General features: G+C 44.2%; 1 protein-coding gene across 5 annotated transcripts in view; it reads left to right on the top strand.

The window, feature by feature from the left end:
- Positions 1-21,892, top strand: part of STON2 (stonin 2) — a 76,648-nt gene that overhangs the window by 43,489 nt on the left and 11,267 nt on the right. The window contains exon 1 of one of the 5 annotated variants that reach the window (XM_058655389.1): positions 8,059-8,129. The exons of the other annotated variants lie outside the window; for them this stretch is intronic. Coding sequence (XP_058511372.1) covers positions 8,081-8,129 — 49 coding nt within the window. The 5' untranslated portion in view covers positions 8,059-8,080. Of the gene's footprint in view, positions 1-8,058; positions 8,130-21,892 lie in introns of those variants that run through there. 5 annotated transcript variants of the gene reach the window in all.

Genomic DNA, 21,892 nt, shown 5'->3' on the forward strand with positions numbered 1-21,892 from the left:
ATGGTGTTAAGAGGGGCAGAGTTTCTCAGAGAATGGAAGGTGTTTTGTTGGGTCGGTTGTTTAGTTTTTGAGGGTCCTAAAACAAAGAAACTTCTTTGCCTCACAGGGCTTATTAGAACTTGTAACCTGATCGCATTGCCTTGGAACAGAACTTAACACACTGATTACCGCTGGTTAGTACTGCTTACCCTTTTGGCCTTGTACAGGGAAAAAAAAAAACTCATAGCTTACGGAATAGATTTTAGGGAAGGAAAAATACTGAGAATTGTGGGTGCCTTAATACTCAGGCACCACTGGCTAATTGTAGTGTAGTCTAATTGTGACCACAGTTTTAAAATAGACCAAGATGACATTTCACCACTGTTAGGAAACAAGCCACAGAAAACCTTATTAAAAGGTTTCTGTGTTGAATGTTAAGGTGCCAGAAGTGAGGTGTGAGGAAAGCCTTTAAGAGATAAGTTGATGTATTGCAAATATATATGAATGTGAAAATGTTGGATTAAATCTGTGTTGTTCTGGGAAGGAAAAAAAAGATCTGATGTTCAATGTGGAATTGGTGTGGTATGTAAGGGAGAAAAAGAGAGTTCTTTGTAGAGGGTTGAGAACTTTGTAGGGGAGGGTCGGAAGGCAAACGGAGGCGGCTGGGGAGCAGGTTTTTTTTTTGCTTGGGGCTGATGCCAAGGATTCCGTCCCTGGATTGCTGTGCCTGGGAGAGTCATTCAGGGCAATCAAGCGCTGCATTGTTAACCGGCCTCTGTGCTTCAAATATTTATTCTAAACACCAGCTTTTGGTTGCAACTGGCATGTGAAGGAATAAAACCGCTGCCTCTGGTTCCTGGTCTAGCCGAGACTGTTGGAGGGATTTCAAGGGAAACGTCGTAGGGAAGATCGGGCTACCTGTAAAGTTAATGTGATACTACGCTGCTATCATGCAGTATGCGAATCAGCCCCATTCTTTTGACAGCAGTGAGGAATTACAGCATGATCACATTAGTGTTAAGAAGCTGAATTTAAGGCTTTAGTTTTTTAAAATTGTATTTGTAAGGCAGAGATAGATCTCTCATCTGCCGGTTTATTCTCGGAATGCTGCCCGCAGCAGCACTGACTGTGCCAGGGTGAAGCAGAAAACCAGGAACAAAATCCAGATCTGCCCTATGGGCTGCAGGGACCCAAGTACTTGAACTATCACCAACTGCCAACCAGTTGGGTGCATTAGTAGTAAGCTAGAATTGGTAGCTGAGCTGGGAATCGAACCCAGGAGCTGCAGTAAGAAATGTGTGTGCCTCAAGTGGTGGCTTAAGTGCTACACCAAATACTACCCCTGTTTTATAAGGGTGTGGCGCAGGAAACTGGGATAGTAGAGTTCCTGTCACAGAAGGGTTCCCGTGACACATGCCAGAGTTGGACCCAAGCCCAGGTGTTTCTACAAATGCAACTCAGGTTCATTCTGGCTTCTCGATGCAGCCAACTTAATGATTCTCTTTAGGAGCATCCTGTGTTTAACATAGCTAGGTATTAAAACTGTGGTGAACAACAGTTCTAAAAACATGATTTGAGAATGGAATGCTTAAGCTTTCTGGCGCAAAAAAAGAGGACATGAAGTGCATTATGTCTAAGTATGTCTGGCGGGGGCACAGGCCTGAGAAATCTCCTCTCCTCAGAGTGCACACCCCCCTCCACCGCTATGCTGCAGCCTTTGAGGAAAGCAAGGTGTATTCTTTGCTGAGGAGAGCTCTGGATCTCTCCCACATTGTCATTCTCAGTGCCCTTGTGCTGATAATGCCAGTAGCTTGCCTTTCCAACAGCTTTGGCTTCCCCTTCCCTAAGTAATCAGAAGCGAAGAATGACTTCAGCCCAATCAGCCAGTTTCTTCTTCTTCTTTTTTTTTAAGATTTATTTATTTTTATTGGAAAGGCAGATATACAGAGAGGAGGAGAGACAGAGAAGATCTTCCGTCCAATGGTTCACTCCCCAAGTGGCTGCAATGGCTGGAGCTGAGCCAATCTGAAGCCAGGAGCCAGGAGCTCTTGCAGGTCTCCCATGAGGGTGCAGGGTCCCAAGGCTTTGGGCTGTCCTTGACTGCTTTCCCAGGCCACAAGCAGGGAGCTGGATGGGAAGCGGGGTGGCTGGGATTAGAACTGGCGCCCATATGGGATCCCGGCATGTTCAAGGCGAGGACTTTAACCACTACGCTATCACACTGGGCCCAGCCAGTTTCTTAGATGATCCATGGGAAACCCTGAAGAAGCTCCTGGCTCCCAACTTTGAATCAGCCCAGCTCTGACCATTGCAGCCATTGGGGAGTGAACAAGTGGCAGCAGATTAAAGATCTTTCTGTCTCTCCCTCTCTATGTCTAGAACTCTGATGTTCAAGTAAAATGAATACATCTTTTTTTTAAAAAGGCAAAGAGACTGATTAATTTGGAAAGATCTTTTGTCTGCTGGTTCACTCTCCAGTTGCACACGTAGCTGTGGGTAGGCCACGCCAAACACAGGGACCCAGACTCCATCACCCACATGGATGGGTAACCAAAGTCTTGAGCCATCATCTGCTGCCTTACAGGGTGCATATTAACAGAAAGATGGAGAGAGAGTAGAATAGCTGGAACTCAAGCCAGGCGTTCTGACAGGAGACAGCATCCTAGAGAGCCCCGGTTCTTCCTCCTGATTGCCACTCTGGTCTAATGACCATTTGCCTGTTGGGTGTTGCATGCTACAGGGCAAGAACATCATGAGTCTTACCAAGCCTGCTTCCCTCCCAGAGCCAGTGCTCAGAGAAAATCCAGTTGGTGAGAGGGTGGGCATTATTTTCTCCCAGTGATTGCCTTTTTCAATATGTTTTTCAGAACTTCCTAGGGTTTCTTTGTAAACCAAAGTGAATGCACCATCTGCTTGAATTTAGGTTGTTTTGAAAGACAACTTCAATGATGACTTTAGCATTTCTTTTTTTATTTCACAGTGTCTTTTGTTCACTCTTGATGCCTAGTCCTTTAAAGCAGCAATGCTATCGGGCTCGGTGGAGTGGCCTAGTGGCTAAGGTCCTCGCCTTGATCCCATGTGGCCGCTGGTTCTGATCCCGGTAGCTCCACTTCCTCTCTGTCTTTCCTCCTCTCAGTACATCTGGCTTTGTAGTGAAAATTAAATAAATCTTAAAAAAAAAAAAGCAGCAATGCTATCAAGCAGAACAAAAACTGAACATAAGCATAGGAACTAGACTGTCCACTTCTGCAAGTCTTGCCTGTAAACATCATGCACTTTTTCCTTCCCATTTGCGCTATTCCCTCCAAAGAACCTTTAGACACTGTCTAGCTTTGATGTTCCTTTACCGTCCTGGTTTCTGGGCTTTTTTTCTCTCCCATCTTCTGCTGTCTGAACTAAGTGTTAAAATAATTTGAGAAGAACTAACCAAAGGGTCATGGCAATTTTTCAGTTATAGGGATGTTGCACCCACTGCTTCTGCGTCCGAGTGAGGCTGTGTATAGCTTACAACCCTCTTCTCTGGGAGAGCCCTTGTAGATACAAGTTTTGTAGTATGAATGCATTTCCTAAGTGGTCACAGTTAGGCAAAGGTGAGTGAGGTAGGGAAATGGAAAGAAGGGTACTTAACCTTACAGTTGGCCCAACTAGAGCCTTTAGTAGGTCCCAGTTTACTCCATGGGGCGATTGGCTGGTCTTCTTGTGTTCTCCTTCTGCAATTTCTTCTTAATTCTTTAATGCACCTCTTGCTCTGGGGACCTTTGGAAGCTGTAACCTTGATGGTCATTTTCACATTTCATCTGTAGGCACATCCCAAGCCAAGCAGCAGCATCCCAGAAAGGTTTGCTCCAAACAAGTCCTCATGAGGATGACGTATGAGCCACATCTTCAAAGAGTCAAAGAAAAGCATGCTGAGAATAAATAGAGTATTTTGCTTTGGCTTGAGTTAAATAATGGGTAGAAATGAAATTGTTAAGGTAAGCCTTCACCTGAGGACTCTGAGATGAAGGTTAAAAGTTTGGCTCCGACAGAAATCCCATTATGCTGTGAAAATAGGTTGTTTGCAAAAGTGGTCCCAATTATTCTCCTCTTTGCATCAATTCTCTAGTGATAAGACTTAACCAATCCTCTTATCAAGATGGGGAAATGTCCCGAATCCCTGAATCTGAGGCTGGCGTTATTATTTACTGTAGCCAATAGAATGGGTAGACGTCAGCGTGTGTAGCTGCCAGCTTCTTTATGAGGACTCTTGCATTTATGGTTGCTTTCTTGGAATCCAGCCCTGTTCATCATTTTGACATTCCTGGGCTTGCTTGCTGAGGCCCACTGATAGGGGTCCTACACCAGACATAGAGTAGGGGAATCCTAGGCCAGCCAGTTGAGCTCAGACACTTGAGTGGGTCATGCAGAGATCAGACAAGAAGGCCAAAACTCAAGGACACATGACAAATAAGAAGTGTGTTTTTTTAATCATTATTATATCTAGAAATAATTTATGTGCCAACAGTGACTACTTACAGTGTAGTTCCCTGGTCCACATTTCTCAGTGCTCAGTTCTCACTCTTATACGTGCTAATGTCATTATAAATACTTGGTTCAACTCAGAAGAGACTCAGCCACTGGATGCAGGAGTGCTATTATTTGGGGTAGCAAGTCTTAGTTCTTGTGGTCTGAAGCATTTTTTTTTCAATATAGATGCCTAGACATTGTGTCAAAATATTCATTCAGATGTCTATTGATGGAAACTGGAATCATTTCAGAGGCTCTGGTGTTTGTCTAAGATTAAAAAAAAAAGTAATTTAGTTTTATCAATCTTTTTTTTTTTTTTTTTTACCAAAGAAATGTAGTGATCCTATTCTAATCACCTGAACTTAAGCAAATAACACTCAGGCAGTTAGAGTTGCTTAGTGACTTGGTGTACTTCCAGCTTCAGAAGGAAACTTTATTATCACCTTTAGGCAAAAGCACATTGACCCTGCTGCAGGTGCAGAATGTTGGCTGGAATTGTGTATCATTTGCTGTTGTAATCCCTGAGACATAGAACATGATATGGACTGATAAACATATCCTGGGCATTGGGAATGTATTGGAACGGTCCTTGTAGGATCTTGTAGTCTAACTAGGATGGGAGAGAATTATACTTCTGTCATCATAAAAATAAACAAGTAAATAAAATAAGGCAAACTCTACTTTAACCCTAAACTGTAAGTGAGATTTCACTGTTGCATGTGTTTTGATTGTTGCCACCACAGCGCTGCCACACATACTACCACAAAATCTCAGTGGAATGCAGCAATGCATTTGGGACCCCTGTGTCTTCAGGTTGAGGGTGGATCAGCTGATTGTAGGCTGAGCTGGAGGTGACTGCCTGACAGGTCCCTCATGCTCACCCTGGCACCTGCTACTGGCTTGAGCATATTATCCTGATGACAGCAGACTCAAGGGCACAGACCTCAGTGTGCAAGCTCATTTCAAGCTTTTGATGTTATAATTTTGTTAACATCCTATTGGCCAAAGCAACCCTCATAGCCACACACCATGTCAAGGAGCAGGGGAATATCTTCCACCATTTTTGTTGAGAACAACTGCAGAGCCTTGCTGCAACAGGCATGGATGCAGAGAGCGGTGGAGAAATAGGGCTGTTAAGGTAAGCATTTGCAGTGGCATTTGAGGAAGTGTCTTCTTTTCCTACCTTGAAAGTCCCCTTTGAAGCCAGAGCTGGATCTCAGAGCAGCTGACAGAGAAATGTCACTGGAGCCAGCCTCTTCTTTGTGATGTCAGCAGGTGCAGGTGACTCTGGGACTCTCTGCTCCATGAATGGGCTGTTGGAATTTCAAAGGAGCAAGAATTTCCCGAGGTGTTGAAGCTTGGTGGTTGCAGAAGGCGAGTGAACAGTGGAATCCTCAAGGGGTGCCTCTGTTTCTGTTTGTACCTGGCCCTTCAGTTCCAGAAGCAGAACAGTCACACAGCACAGCATCCCTGTGTTGCAGTCTCTTTCTCAGGCTGAAAAGGAACCTGTTTCCATCTCAGCCGAACCTGAGGTCTTTCCCTAAACCGTAGCCCAGCATCGTGTCACGGTGGCTGAAAAGTCTTGAGTGCCCATCTTTTCCTGACTAGTTTCATGGAAGGCTTGTAGCCAAAGTCTCTCCCATTGAGAAAGGAAACCAGTATTCTAACATATGATTGCTGTTCTCAAATGTTTACCAGGGCGGAAATCATGTTTTATGGTTAGTGACTGAGCATAAGAATGGAGCACTTTATGGCAGATCAGTCATTGATAAGCCTTGCTATTGCATAGTCTGTGCCTTTCAATCTGCATGGGTTATCAAATTTACCTCTGAGGACACTGAGGGCCAAAGGATTAAGTAACGTCCCTGTGACCACATCTGTTGGCCAGTGAGATTAGCAACTGTCGGCTTTATTTCTGGCTTTTTCTTGGCAGTCTGATCGATGCTGTCATATTTCACAAAATGCTTCTCAGGATATCATTACCTACTGAGTTTATCCTCGTGAGAAACCCCACCTTCTTAGTATTCATGCTCCATGGGAAACAAGGAAATCTACAAAGGGGGTGTTCACCAATATGAGATTTCCACACCAGAGTGTTAAGGAAAGCAAGATGGATTGCAGGTTCATTTCTAAATTGTTACTTCCCAAAGTTTCATTACTGCCTTGACTACAGACATAATTTTTTTTCTGGTGGGGACTGTTTCACAGGTTATTACAGGTTCTTCTGTGTGTGTGTGTTTTATTTTTTGTTTGTTTTTTTGTTGTTGTTCAACATTTGTTTATTTGAAAGGCAAAGTTAAAGAGAAAGAGGGAGAGGGAAAGAAGAAGGGAGATATTTTTCATCTGCTGCTTTGCTCCCTGAATGTCCACAATGGCCAGGGATGGGCCAGGCTGAAGCCAGGAGTCTGGAACTTCGTTAAGGTCCCAAGTTCTTGGTTCTTCATCTGCTGCTTTCTCAGACACATTAGCAAGGAGTTGGATCTGGAGTGGCCAGAACTTGAACTGGCATACATATAGGATGTTGGCAATCACATTTAGCAGCCTAACTGGATAAGCCACAATACTGGCACCCCTTCTGTATATTTGTTAAGTTGGTTTTTTTTTTTTTTTTTTAGTTTATTTGAAAGGTGGAATAAGAAACACGGAGATTGTCCATCTGCCTGTTTACCCCCCAAGTGCCCACCTAAGTCAGGGCTAGGTCAGGCCAAAACAGGGCCAGAGCTAGGAGTAGGGGAATTGTAGGTCTCCATGTGGCACAGAGACTCAACTACTTGAAATGTCACCCAGGAATCACGTTAGTAGGAAATTGCAATCAGGAGACAAGCTGGGCCTTCAACCCATACCCAAGTCTCATGCAGGGTTGTAACTGTGGGGCTGAATGCCTGCCCCTCGTGTGTTTTCTGAGACCTCCCCTTCCAAGTTAGTTGCATGGCGACTGAGTATAAATGCAGGATCATCACCTCATCTTTAGCCACCAGTTGCAGTGGTTTTCTAATAGATATTTCTGTTTCTATTTTGTGTAGAATATGGATTTGATCATTTATCGAAGGCGTGATATAATTGGAGCAGGCTTTTCTAGTTCTGGTTTTGTCAGATTAATACATGCAAGCAGTAATTCCAGTGACCCGGAATGTGTGGATCTACCTCAGTAAATGGGTGGGCGGCTTGTTACAGAGAAGTTATTCTCCTTCCAAGGATTTCATCATTGAACACCTTCTACGTCTCACACACACACTGAGGCTACATAACATGTTGCTGTTTGAGCAATAATTTAATATCCTCCTGTTGCTCACTGCCCGAAGGCCACATCTAAGCCTTATTTACCGTCGAGAGTCCAGGAGGCAGAATACCAGGATAAATAGATAAGTATTGAATGAGTGAAAGAATGAATGTACAGACCTTGACATCCAGCTCCCAAGGGAACACTGGAGTTCCTCCCAGGTGCTTCTGCCCCGGTACAGGGCATTGAGGGGTTAATGTTCTCCACTGAGCGGGAGGATTTGGATCTGAGCAGAGCTGCTTGAATCACATTCTTTCTGCTACTATAGCAACAGGTTGAGAATTCTGCCAGCATTGTCACCAGCCTGCATTGGAAATGCCGGCCTGCAGGCGACCTCATTGTCTGGGGGAACAACTGTGGCAGGGTGTTTCATTTTATTTTATTTTATTTATTCGTTTATTTATTTATTTATTTAGTAAGTAATGTTTCAACGAAGCATCTTCTTTGCAGAGACAAGAGACCCCCCCGCACAGAGCAGGGGCTAAGAATCACAGAAAGGCACTGGGCGATCTTGTTTTGTTGGGAGGGGCCTTTCCTACCTTTTGTCCCCTGAAGAGGCATGAAGCGGGGAGGAAATTGAGATCTAATCTGTAGGCAATGGAATCTTGTTCTCCTTTCTTAATGAGGCCTCTTTTTTTTTTTTTTTTTAGAAATACCCACCCCCAGGCAGCATTTGAAATATTTTATTATTATTGCTCAGCAAATACAGTTACAGCAAAAACACTTGAACTCATGCCCATGTTCACCTCTAAGTATTGCAAGCAGCCAGACTGGACCAAGATGTGGGTTTTTCCTCCACATTTACCCGTCCGTCTAACCAACTCTGTGCCAGCCTCACTTACCAAGGTGAAAAGAGAATGGAAACTGAGAATTGGGTGATTTTTACTTGTTGTGTAAGTATTATCAAGGGAAGAAAAAAGAAATGGAGACGATACTGAAAAGTGTTACTTAAGTAATCTTAAGTGCCCTGCAGATTTCACAGGCACTTAAAAGAAAAAGTGTCCAGCCTATTATTGAGGGCTCCTATTTCTTGTTATCTCTGTGAGGGGCAAGGAAAGCTCAGGTGTGGTGAAAGTCAGAGCTTAGCGATAATTGCAGTTCATGCTGGACTAATGGCTAAAATCAATGGACCCTCAGGCTCACCCCGGATTGATTGATCCCACTGCCTCCTTTCCATTATCATCGCTACATCTTGCTTTCACTTTTTATGCAGAAAGGAAATCTGCTTGCCTGCCTCCCTGTTCCTGGTTTACACATAGAACACGTTGAGCCTTTCTCAGCAAAGCTGAGTTTGTCTGAGAAATGTTCCACAGTGAAACCCTTCAACCCCCAACACTACATGTTCCTGAAGTGTTGGATCAGCTGTTCGTTTGTTTTGTTTGTTTTTTAGTTTTAAGGGTGCCATCATCACTGCCCCCCAATCCTTGTGGCTGCTGAATCTGCCATTCTGTGATCATGTAGTCAGATGACACTGGGCTGGGAGTCTAGCCAGCAGTGGGGTAGGGACTTCATTTCTTCCTTGGGTGAGGATATTTTACTCCCTTTAAGGTAAAATAAAGAATTTAGATGTGATTCCTGGGATTTCTTCCACCTCTCTCCCAAACACAAAAAAGTAGCATTGCAATTCCGTGAAAAGTAGAACAGTCATTGCTTCATAGGGGTCTTAAAATTTCAAGGTGCTGGAAAGCTCTGCTGCTCCCTCTCCCCTGCATCCTGCTCACATCTCAGGTCTCATTGTTAAGGCCACCTCCTCAGGGAAGCCTTCCCAGAATCCCCGGCTAGGTCAGGAATCATAATACACTCACTTCCTGGGGCATTCTTTCTTTAGCCACAGTCAGAGTTTGTAATATTTCATATGTACATTTTTTTTTAATCCCATTCCACTGGTCACCAGGAATTGGGGAATTCTAGGGCTAACTCCTGATCTGTTTTGTTCACCATTGCGTCTGTACCTTGGGAGCCAAGGAATATTTGTTGAAAGACTGAAGGTGTTATATTAGGCTGTTTGGAGGGTTCCAGCTTGATTAAGTCAGTCTGCCCCAAAGATCTTAAAGATGGGTTTTGGGAGCCAGCATTGTAGCATAGCAGGTAACATTGCTGCCTGCAAGGTATTTGAGTCACAGCTGCTCCTCTTCCTCCGATTCTCTGCTAATGGCCTGGGAAAAAACAGCAAAAACCAGAACCCTTCACCCACATGGGAGACCTGAATGAAGCGCCTGACATTGCTTTTACTGAGTATGGGCTGTTGTAACCATCTCAGAAATGAACCAGTGGCTGGAAGATCTCTCTGGCTTTCCATCCTTGCTGTTTGTTTGTTTGTTTGTTTGTTTTGTCTCTTTTTTCTTAAGATTATTTATTGAAAGGTAGAATTACACAGAGAGAGATCTTCCATCCATTGGTTCATGGCCATTTGGCCACAGTGGCTGGGAGTGGACCAGGCTAAAGCAGGAGCCTGGAGTCCCACCTGGGTCTCCCATGAGGGTGACAGTCCTAAGGACTTGGCTCGTCCTCCACTGCTTTTCCAGGCACATTAGCAGGGAACTGGATATAAGGTGAAGCTCCTAGGCCTGGAACCAGTGCTTGTATGGCATGCTGGCTGGCAAGCGGTGACTTAACCCGCTACTAACCCTTCTTTTCTTCCTTTAACCATATCTACCTCAGGCCCAAACTATGCTGCAGGAAATGGAAATAAAAAACCCTGGGTTCTTAACGTTGATATGATCAGTAAACAGATTTTCCTTCTCCTTGGTTAAACTGTTAAGTCTTCTGTAGTGGAACCCATGAAATGTGACCAGGCCTTGGAAGGAGATGTTAGAGAAGGGTACATATAATGGAAGTTACTAACCAGAAGAGAAAGAACAAGGGAGGAACAGAACATTGGGAGTATGGGGCTGGGCCTTTTTCATAAGCCTAAAGGGGTCTTGCCATTTGATTACTGGGCTTTATAAACAAATAAAACCAGAATTTTTACCTGCTGCATTGAGTACTGACACAGAGTTTGCTATCAGATTTCAGGAGAGGGAGTCAGACACAGCTGAACCTGGTCTCATGTCAGAGGGATTGGATTTGAGTACTTTTGCTGCTCCCTGATTCCAGCTTCCTGGGAGAGAGGAGATGATGGCCCACGCAGGAGGGTCCCTGTCAGGCATATAGGAGACCCAGACTGAGTTCTGCCTTCCTGGCTTCAGCCTGCCCCAGCCCTGGCCATTGCAGGTATTGGGAAATGAGCCTGCAGATGGGAGGTCTTTCTGTCTTTATCTGTCTCTTTGAAATAGATAAGAAAGAAGCACATGTTTCTAAAAAGAAAACAAGACAAATTTCTCATTCACAAGAAGTTAACTGCAGTGGATACCAGAAAACATCTCACTTTAAAAAGCAGCAAGGTCCCAATTTGCAAAAGGATTGACAGCTTCCTGTAAACGAGAACAGTGTTTGGATCATGAATGCAAGCTAACCATAATACCCTTTGCATTTAAACAGTGCAGAACAATTTGATTTCCCCCATATTTGTGCATCCTCTGCTTACATAGTTCACCAGGGTGGAAAGGATCAAGGGTTAGGGAGAAGTTGGTGTGATCATGGTTTCCAAATTTTCTATTTGTTCTTCCTGTTTCTGGGGCTGGGAGAGATAAGGAGAGAAGCCATACCCAGCCTTCCAGCCACCCCAGTACCCTGGGATAGGGAATGGCCACCTGATACCAACCCAAGGTCACGATGTGGCACACGCTCTGAGTGTTCTGCTTAGGCAGTTTCAATAGTTCTGAAATGTTGATCTCACTGGTCCAAAGATGAGGGAATCCTTTCAATGTCCATTGGCTGACATAGTTGACCTTAGAGTCTCCACTCACCCAGATATTTGCTGTCATCGCTTGAATGGGGTAGTTGTCCACTTTGTTATGCTGTCCTTTCTCTGCTGTGGTACCAGATGTTCTCTGCCATATCCTCTATGTGGATCTGGGCCAGCTGTCCACTACTCTGTCTTTTCCACTGAGGAGGACTAGTTGAGGAGCAATTTGGTTTTAAGTTGTAAGCCCAAGCCTAGGTGTTGGGAATGTGGAGGGAGAATTGCCCTTAGGCTGAAGACGTGGGAGCTGCTCGCCAGCACATGCAGATGGGGAGGGGTTGATTAAACGATAAACTATGGCTTCTTTTGGTTTCAGTGCCTTTGCAATGTGCGGAGGAAGTGGCTTAGGGAAACTTGAGCAAGTAAATTAAATATCTGTAAGAAAATATGAAATCTCTAAAGCAGCCTCCATCTATCTCAAGAATGGGTGTAACAGATGAGAGAACATAGGTGGGTGAGGTGGGGAGGTTTCTCCTTGGTTCCCTTCAGAGGAGTTCAGCTTTAGTGGCCGAAGATATTCCTGATCTGCATAGCTGTCACTGCTCACTTTTGTTAGGAACACCACATCACAGAGGGTATCAGCAGCCTGCCTTTAGATGTGGTACAGTTGGTAGTTTCATTCCAGTCAGACTGTATTCCCTAAACCATTTCAGGAAGAGAAGAAAGGCTAAAATAATCACATAATCTCTTCTCTCTGTGAGGAGGAAGGGAAGTTAGCCAAGAATGCAAAGTGTGCCTGTGGGCTTTGTATTTGTACTGCACAAATACTCCATGTATGTACACACATACACACACACACACACAAACCATCCAGTCTGCTTGCTTACAATAAGACTGTGTGGTATGCTGTCTTGGCCAGAAACCAGGAAATAATTGTGTTGTATTGACAAGTTGCCATACACGAGGCTCCTCTCTCATTTGGCACTATAGCCACTCCTTAAGTCCACTAAATAAAGGTTATGAGGGGAGTGCAGGAGGGGGAGGAGTATGGTACATGCCCATGTGAGGTCCTCTGGCTAGTTCTGAGGTCTGCTACAAACCTTTCCGTGTGTTGCCTCTTTGTAAACCTTTCAGGAAAAACTAATGTTTCATACAGTTCTTCACCAAGCACATCCCCTTTTTCTCCCATGGCAGCCTCTGTCTTTGGTCTCTGCCACTTCCTAAGTATGCAGCAACCAGGCGTATGGATCTTCTCTGGGCTTTGTGTTCTTCGTCTTTATATCGAATTAATAGGAATGTCCACTGTGAGATTTCTTGGGAGAAGCAAATGTGCTCATCATAGAAATCAGTTTTTGCACAGTGCCTGGCACGTATCATGGAATTTGAAGTTGTTACTGTTTTTACAACTACTTCTCAAAGATACCTAGCCTTTTCCTTTCTCCAGTACCCTTTAAAAATATCTAATTTTTTTATTTGGAAGCCATAAAGAGAGATAAGAGAAACACCTTGCATCTGCTAATTCCACAAATTCTTACAGTAGCCAAATCTTGGCAGGCTGAAGCCAGGAGCCTAGAACTCAACCTCCTGCAGGAGTGGCCGCGACCCAAGTACCCAAGCCACCAATACTACCTCCCAGGACACACATTTGCAGGCAGCAGAGCCAGCACTCAGACCCAGGCTCCCCATGTGGAGTGCATCTTCACCACTGCATTAACTACTTTCCTTTGCCCCTTTCAAATTAGAAACACCTTCAACAAGGTGTTTGGAACTTATCAATACCATGAATTTCATTGGGTTGACGGGTGAGAGCAGAAAAGGAGTGATGGAGACCCAAGCCACACATTTTCCTCTCTTCTATTCCATTGCCTTTCCCAGCATACCATTCTGCTTTGTCACCTGCTGTTGGTTGGGTACAGTCCTAGGTACGATACAGAAGAGGACTGTGAAGCCTGCTTTAACTTCCACAAAGTGGCCATCTGAATTCAAGGCTCACCTTGCCCTCTTCCGTGTTGTTTAGCACAAATCCTAGCTTGTCCTGTCATGTGGACTCATCGCTAACACTATTTGCTCATCATGAGCACTCCAGAGATATGAATGAAACCAGTTGATTTCCTTTGGAACATAGAAGTAGTCATAGGACCATTTGGCCCATTTGGAGGAAAATACTTTGTTAAGAAGTCAAAGAGCAAGTCTCAAATTCTGAGTCAGCTAGTTTGTTAGGATCTGCAGGTTCGAGAAGAAGGGATGTGAATCGCTGGACCTGGGAACAGGGCACAGGGAGAGGAAGCAGGAAGTTTCCTGTTCTTCTCTGCTGTAAAAAAGCTGTCAGCATCCTGCAGCTGTGTAGCATGGCCAGGACCCTGAGCTCTTGCACCCTGGTTTCCTGACCTGCAAAACAGGGTTAACCAGCAAGTATTAATGATGTTAATGTCCATAAAGCATATGGCTGTAGGGCTTGGTGTATAGCAATAATAAGTATCAACCATAATTAGCTCATGAATAACTCTCAGACACTCAGCTGCTTCAGGCTAGTTAGACTTTCCAATCCAAAGTCTGAACTTTACTGTTGAAAGTGTACTTTTGTACAGAACATGAATTTAGAACTTTTTGTTTCATTTTTTTGTCTCATCTGAAAGCACTATGAGGTAGCTGATATTGTTTTGTGGTAAAAAATAGAATGTATATGAATTTTTTTAACATGTTTTAGTTATTTGAAAGAATGATGGAGACAGACTTTATACCAACTGGTTTACTTCCCCAAATGACCACAGTGGCCATGGTGGACCAGGCTAAAGCTAGGCTGCAGGAACTCCATCGGAATCCTCCACATGAGTGGCAGATTCCTAAGCTGTCTTCCAGGCCATCCTTTGCTGCTTTCCAGGCTAATTAACAGGGAGTTGGCCCAAAAGCAGAGCAGCTGGGACTGGAACTGGTGTTCCAGTTTGGGATGTTTGCCTCTCAAAGAGGTGGTTTGAGCTGCTGCATGACAGCACAGGCCCCTGTAGTGGTTTAAAGACAACAGGTTCAGGATCATGTAACCCAGCCCCCTTCACTTTAAAATGTGGACATTGATGCCTGAGGATATAAAATAAATTCCTTAGGGCCCAGTGTGGCAGCCTAGCGGCTGAAGTCCTCGCTTTGCACGCACCGGGATCCCTTATGGGCACCCGTTCTGATTCCAGTAGCCCCACTTCCCATCCAGCTGCCTGCTTGTGTCGTGGAAAGCAGTCAAGGGCGGCCAAAGCCCTGGGACCCAGCACCCAAGTAGGAGACCTGGAAGAGGCTCCTGGCTCCTGGCTTCAAATCGGCTCAATTCCTGTCATATTGGCCACTTGGGGAATGAATCAGTGGATGGAAGACCTTCCTCTCTGTCTCTCCTCTGTATATCGGACTTTACAATTTTAAAAAATAAATAATATAAGTTCTCCAAGTGACATAAGATAGATATTTCAGCCCTAATCAACTATCCTGCATATGTGGTCTCTTGGCCTGGTATACAAAGCCACCACAAATGTAAACCATTTGCACAGCCATTGTTTTGAAATGCAGGGGTGTTCATCTATGTGAAGGATTCTCAAATGAGATAGCATGCCTTTGACCCAGTTTCTTCCTGTCTCTGACACATCATCCCTAACTCTCCAGAGAAAATGTGCTTCTGTTATTCGAAAGAGGCAGTGATGACAGAAGGAGCAGTTCCTGTTTTTCCCTCGGTAGAGTAACTGCCCCCACAGATGTCCTGCCCTTAGATACACAGTCGTAGTCAAAACAGAATGACATTCCTGAGTTTCACACATGCTCCAGAGGGTGAGCTGGAACAAACGTTTCATGCTAAAACTTCATCCTCTCGTTTTACAACTCCACAGAAGGCTTACACCTACAGAGCACAATGCCTGGGTGTTTATGAATAGAGTTTCTCAAGGGTAACTGATTCCTTAATGCTGTTAACTAAGTAAAACTTGTAGAGTATGTGTAGAATGAAGAAGTAATAAAGTATTTGGAAAAAATACACATTCAGAATATAATAGTGATTCAAATAAAATTCAGCAAGTTCTAGAAATATCCAGGGCTCTGTTTTCTCTCAACCTATAGATTAAAATTTTAGAAAATATATTATCATCTCCTGTGTTAAGGCCAGTGATAATGACACCTTTCATCAAAGTGACTGTTATCTGTCAAGCAGTGTAATAAATGCTTTTCATAAGAGTTCATTTAGCTTGTACAGGCTGTGAGTTAGATGTTATTCCATCATGTTGCTAATGGGACACCAAGGCTCAAGGCCAATACAGCCACACGCATTGGGCATTTGAATACTTACCTTTCGTCCTTACAGAAGCTGTCTGGGAAAGGTCGTTAATCCAGCTGCTAAACCACTTGAAGTACTCCTGTTAGAAGCCCAGGCTGTTCTGCTGGCCGTCTCTAAGAAGCCAGCCCTTGTGGATTCTGAAGGTGCAGGCCAGTGGAACAGCCTTCCTGGCCCCTCATCCATTATGTCCCCTCACTGTATCTGTTGAGTGTGTCTAGTGCTAAAACAGGTCCTCTGGGTGAATCTGGTTATCCCTTGAGAAGTTTTCTGTCCACCTTCAATTCTTTCATTCCCCCCCCCCCACCATAAAGTACTCTTACTTCACTGACCTCCCCCATAGCCATTAAGTTGCTAAGGACAGTCTGTGGTATGAACAGCCAGTTCTTGTTAGCCACCAAGAGGTGCACTTGTGAGCTAATGTCCCAACTTTAGCACATGAGACTCTGGGATCGTGGTTTCTTTCTGCTCTAAGTTTGTGCATAAATCTGGAGACAGTTTTAAGTTGTGGCAGTATTTAAAAACTTGCAAATTTCCCTTGACAGAGTCCTTTTAAAATCAGTGTACATTCGATAGACAAAAGCCTGTCTTGTTCCTTATTGTAATAAAAAAAAATCATAGCTTCCTGTACATTATCCTATTTATCAAACACACCTGTCAGATTCTTAGTTCCTTCTCTGAATCGGTGACATCGAGGCTTCACTAGGCAGGGTCATGTTCACAGCCCCATCCTGGCAAATGTTCATTGGTCTCCAGATTTCTCCCAAGCCCACGCTCTTTTGTACTGTGTTACAGTGTCCCTTAAAACTAAAAGGACAAATATACAGAAATTGACTCTGCAGCTTTGACTGCAAGTAAGTTTTAGTGTCTAGAAAAATTGCACCCAGTCAGCCTCAAGGAAAGGATTCTATGAGAATGATGTCTGAGCTAAATCCCTGAACCCCCTTCCGGTTAGAACAGTCACTCTTGCTGTACGTGTGTGCCTCCCCAAGCTTGCTGTTGAAAATGAATTTGGTTTTACAAAGTGCTCCTTATGTAAATAATATTTCACCCAAATTATTGTTTGCTCTTCAATTTAAATGGCCAGTGTTTGCTATTATCACCACAAGCTTTAAAAGATAGTAATTATCATGGTCAGGCACAGCTGTAGAGCTGTCCTGGCTTGCTAAATTTGTTAAGACTTAATGATCTACTGTTCCTTTTTAAGATTTATTTTTATCTGAAAGTCAGAGTTGTGGGGGAATTGAAGGGGGCGGGGAACAGAGGGAGAAAGATTATCCATCCACTGATTCAAATGACCACAATGGCCAGAGCTGAGCCAGTCCAAAGCCAGGAGCCAGTAGCTGCTTCCAGTTCTGTGTGGGTACAGGGACCCAAGGGCTTGGACCATCTTCCACTGCTTTCCAAGGCCATAACCAGGGAGCTGTATGGAAGTGGAGCAGCCAGGATGCAAATAAGTGTTCATATAGGATGCTGGCACCGAAAGTGAAATCTTACCCAACTATGCCACAGCACTGGCCCCACTATATATAAATTAAGATTATTTATTTGAAAAGTAGAGCTATAGCAGGAAAGGGAGAGACAGAGATCTTTCATCTGCTGGTTCACTTCTAAGTGACCACAGCAAGGATGGGGCCAGTCTGAGGCCTGAAGCACTGGACTCCATCTGGTTCTCTCCTGTGGGTGGCAGTGTTACAGGAAATGTAGCAAAGGAAGGTTCCCTTGGTTTTTGTGTCACATGAAAGAAGAATTTCCAAAAGGACAGATCGGTGAGCAAAACTGAAAATTCAGGAGTCTGATGTTTCGTCTCTGTTAAGGCAGCTTCAGGGCAGAAGCCATCTTGTACACGTTTTAAAGAGATCCCTCCTTTTCTTATTCCAAACACCAATTTGACCCAAACTACTTAGTTCATTTAACTGTCACAGCAGAAACTCAAGTACTTGGGTCATCTTCCACTGTCTTCCTAGGTGCATTAGCAGGGAGTTGGACCAAAGAACAACCTGAACTTGAACCTGAGTTCTGATATGGGATGCCAGTGTTGCAGTGCCTTAACCACTATGCCACAGTGCCTTCTCACTACTGTACTTTTTGGGCTGCAGTACTGGAGCAGGCCTAGCCCTAGCAGCATTTCTCCTTCCCTTTTCTGAGACCCCATGAGACACTTTTTTTCTAGCACAGTGCCAGGTGCACCACTCTGTGTGTGTTTGTGTACTTCATAACAATGACAAAGGTAGTGGTTTTGAAACCTAATTGATATCTGATCAAATTGAGTTCTGTGAATATGAATTACCTTGAGGATTTAATAAAAACAATGTAGAGGAACACCTAGTCCAGAATGGGACAGTCAAGTATTTCACACATCTCATTTGCCGACAGGGGTAGCAGTTTTAGGCAGACTGTTCCTATGTTAAGATTTGGAGCTGTATCTAGGGCTTGCTGCTTTGCTGGAAGAATGGCTTCATGTCGTTACTGGTGTTGTGGACAGACGTGGTGCGGTGACTCAACCAAGGGGGCAAAGGGTACTTCTGTGAGGCAGAGCCATGGCTTGGCACTGCTCATATCACCACTGTTGGTTTCCTTCTCTGTGTTTAGTCACAGCAACATGTACAAGTCGCCCAATGCCTGATCCAGGTGTGCACTTAGCAAAATATTTAATGGGTGCCAGGCAGTATGTGAGCCTCTGATGTAGGGTGCAATGATGATGAAGAATAAAAAAATAAAAATAAAATGGTGAGGGTGAAGGCTTTGTCTATGTATGTTTCTTCTGAGGGCTATTTCTTCTGCTCTTTTCCCCTTATCCTGTACAAACCTGGTACTCATTTTCTCATTCTCACTTATGTTTATTGCCTATCCCCTCTTTCCTCACCACACACTTCAGCAAACTCCATTCCATATAAGCAGATTAAAATCCATTAGCATGTTCATCTCTCTCCAACAAAAGCAATGTATTCATAGCAGTTATCTATCTTCCCCTTCTGTGCCCTCCCTAAATAAAGTACTATAGATGGCAATGCCTTAATTAATTACTGTGGTAGCAGAAGCAAGCATTTATTAGGCATCTGTTCTCTGTGGGGCACTGTGCCAGGCACTTGATCACATTTATGTAACTCTCAATATCCCACAGGGCATCATGATCCTATTTTATAGGTGAGGGACCCAAAATTGGGATTACTTAAATGGTTTCCCACTGTCAGCCACTGCCCACACGCTCTCCATGTGTAATTCTCTTTGTAGAGCCATCCTCAGCGTCCCCTGTGATGACACGGTGATGGCAGCAGCCTCTGGGTCAGTTCACCAGTGCACCCGGTGAACTCCACCTGGGCTTGGTGGAGGCGGCCCCGTGGTACACATGCAGTCAGACAGCTGTAGTCCTCCTCATCCCTCTGCACTGGTCTTCAGGCATCTGTGATCCCGTGTAAGAGCTCCAGTTGTGTTCTTTGTGGTCACCCACCAGCGTCACTCACTTCTCTCCAGGCCAGATTTATACAGTCAGCTTTTGTGATGCAGAAACTCCCATCATTGTGGCTCAAAATGATCAGACTTTGAATCTGGCCTGTAGCAGAATGCGTCTCCTGTATAACTGAGAGGTGGGAGACGGAGCCCTCAGCTAAGACAACGTGAGGAATGTGAAGCTCACTAAGCCAGGGAACCAGGAAGCCATACTTCAAAGTTTTGCTGTCTGAGGAGACAGGCCAGAATAGGAATCTGAGGGTTGGGAACTGAGGAAGGCCAGCCAAGGAGACGATGGTGGAGTAGAAGCAAGGTTTAGAACCAGAAGGAAGACGTTGACTCTTAGCCACTGCATGAGGAAGAGCCTCGGCAACACAGGAACGCATCGTTGGGACCTATGTTGTGGTGTCAGTGGGTTAAGCCTCCCACATCTCTGATCCAGCTCCCTGCTAATGCACTTGGGTAGACAGAAGATGGCCCAAGTGTTTGGGTGCCTGTTTCCTAGGTGGGACATCAGGATGGAATTTTTGGATCCTGGCTTTGGTCTGGCTCGGACCTGACAGTTTGCAGCTGTTTAGGGAATAAACCAGCAGATGGAAGATCTCTCTTGTCTTTCTCTGTCTCTCCATCTATGTCACCATGCCTTTCAAATAATCAATTAATTAATTGTTTTAAAAGACCAAACATTAAGGGGTTAAAAAAAAAAAAAAGATTTTCTCAGCCATTCAACTATTGACTATATTGCACTTGTTTCTCTGAACAGAAACACACACTCAGCCTGAAATCCTTTGGGTCAGACCATCTGGAGAAGCAGGGGAGAACCAGCAGAGCCAGACACATCAGTCCTTTGAGGACGGTGCTTTGTACTGCTTGATAGATGGCCTTACTAAATGAAAACCGGATCACAGTGTTGAGGATTCTTGACAGATTTCTATAAATGGTGGTAGGCAGTGCTTAAGATGGGCGTCATGGGCCCAGCACAGTGGCCTAGCGGCTAGAGTGTTCACCTTGAATGCGCAGGGATCCTATGTAGGCGCCGGTTCTGATCCCGGCAGCTCCACTTCCCATCCAGCTCCCTGCTTGTGACCTGGGAAAGCAGTCGAGGATGGCCCAAAGCCTTGGGTTCCTGCACTGACGTGGGAAACCTGGAAGAAGTTCCTGGCTCCTGTCTTCGGATTGGCCTAGCACCAGCTGTTGCAGTCACTTGGGGAGTGAATCATTGGACCAAAGATCTTCCTCTCTGTATATCTGACTTTGCAATAAAAAAACAAAATAAATCTTAAAAAAAAAAAAAAAAGATGGGCGTCATGACTCTGGAGCTTCCCTGAGCAGGTGGTTTCACCAGCACCAAAGCATCCCGTGGGAGTGTTAAAGGCAGGGGAATAGACTTAGCCTTGGCTCCTTTTCTTCTCATCTCCCTCCTTCCCCACTCCCTCCCCTTGCCCTTCCCCTATTTCAGATAGCTGTGTGTTGTGATGACTAAGCAGGGCAGGTCTCCACATCTTTTGTTCAAGTTAGACGCTCCCTTGATAAGGTTCAGATGGTTCATGCCCTACTCTGAGCTGTACACATTTGCACATTAGATGATTACATCACTTGACTTTGGGCCTAAAGACATCTCTGTATAATTGGATGTTGATCCTTATTTAATTAACTTCTTTTCCCCATTGAGCAATGCTGTTAAGAAGTTGTGTGTCAGAATAACTACTGATAATCTCAAAGGCAAAAATTAGATTTGAGCATAATGAATAATCATTAAGAGATATTAGGATTGATGAAAGTGAAAAAGGAAACTTTAACTTTGGATCTTTTTGGGAAGTTCAATTAAAATCGCTGAATCTCAGCTTCCCCACTTAATGAACAGGTCAAATCTTACTACTTTAAATCTTATCAAGCCAAGAATTCAGTGCTTCCCCCTTGTACTTTACAGGTTAGTCCATAAATATTTAAGTGTCTGTTGTGGATCTGAAGTTGATTATACTACTTTAAATATATGCTGTAATATATCAGTGAAGGCTGTTTTGAGAAACTTGGCAACAATCTGAAAACACTTGTTCTTGATATTTCTAATAAATTCCAGTGAACAACTTCCAGCATGTTTTCTGCATTTGCTATTGTAATAAATTAATTATTGAAAAATGATGACAGAGTGTCTGCTACATTTGCAGTACTTTTAAAGCTTTCATGTTCTCTTCCATTTTTGTAGCTTTGATTACTGTTGTCATCATATAAATTAGGAACTTAAAATAGGTTGTGGTCTAACAGTAGGAGAATCCACCATTTATCTGCCTATCTGCCTACCTGTCTTTTGAATAAAATTAAAATAAATAAATAGAGAAATGATCTTGGAGGAATAGTGATGAACTCCCTCAGGGCCAGTAAAGGACTGTTTAGGTGGCAGTACTTTATCACACAAGCTCCACAGGGCTGCCTCGTTAGAAATGCAGGAGTCTGGAAGTCCAGCCCTTCCCCAGCTGTGCAGAGAGGACCGTGTTGACGTTCCAAGTTAATGCTCTCTCCGCAGTCCTCCCTCAGCCCTCATGACAGAGTAATGCTAAGTGAGTTACATGTGGTGCTTGGTCGTTTGCAGTTC

The sequence above is a fragment of the Ochotona princeps genome, chromosome 26 (assembly GCF_030435755.1).
Source record: "Ochotona princeps isolate mOchPri1 chromosome 26, mOchPri1.hap1, whole genome shotgun sequence".
In the NCBI taxonomy this organism is placed as follows: Eukaryota; Metazoa; Chordata; class Mammalia; order Lagomorpha; family Ochotonidae; genus Ochotona; species Ochotona princeps.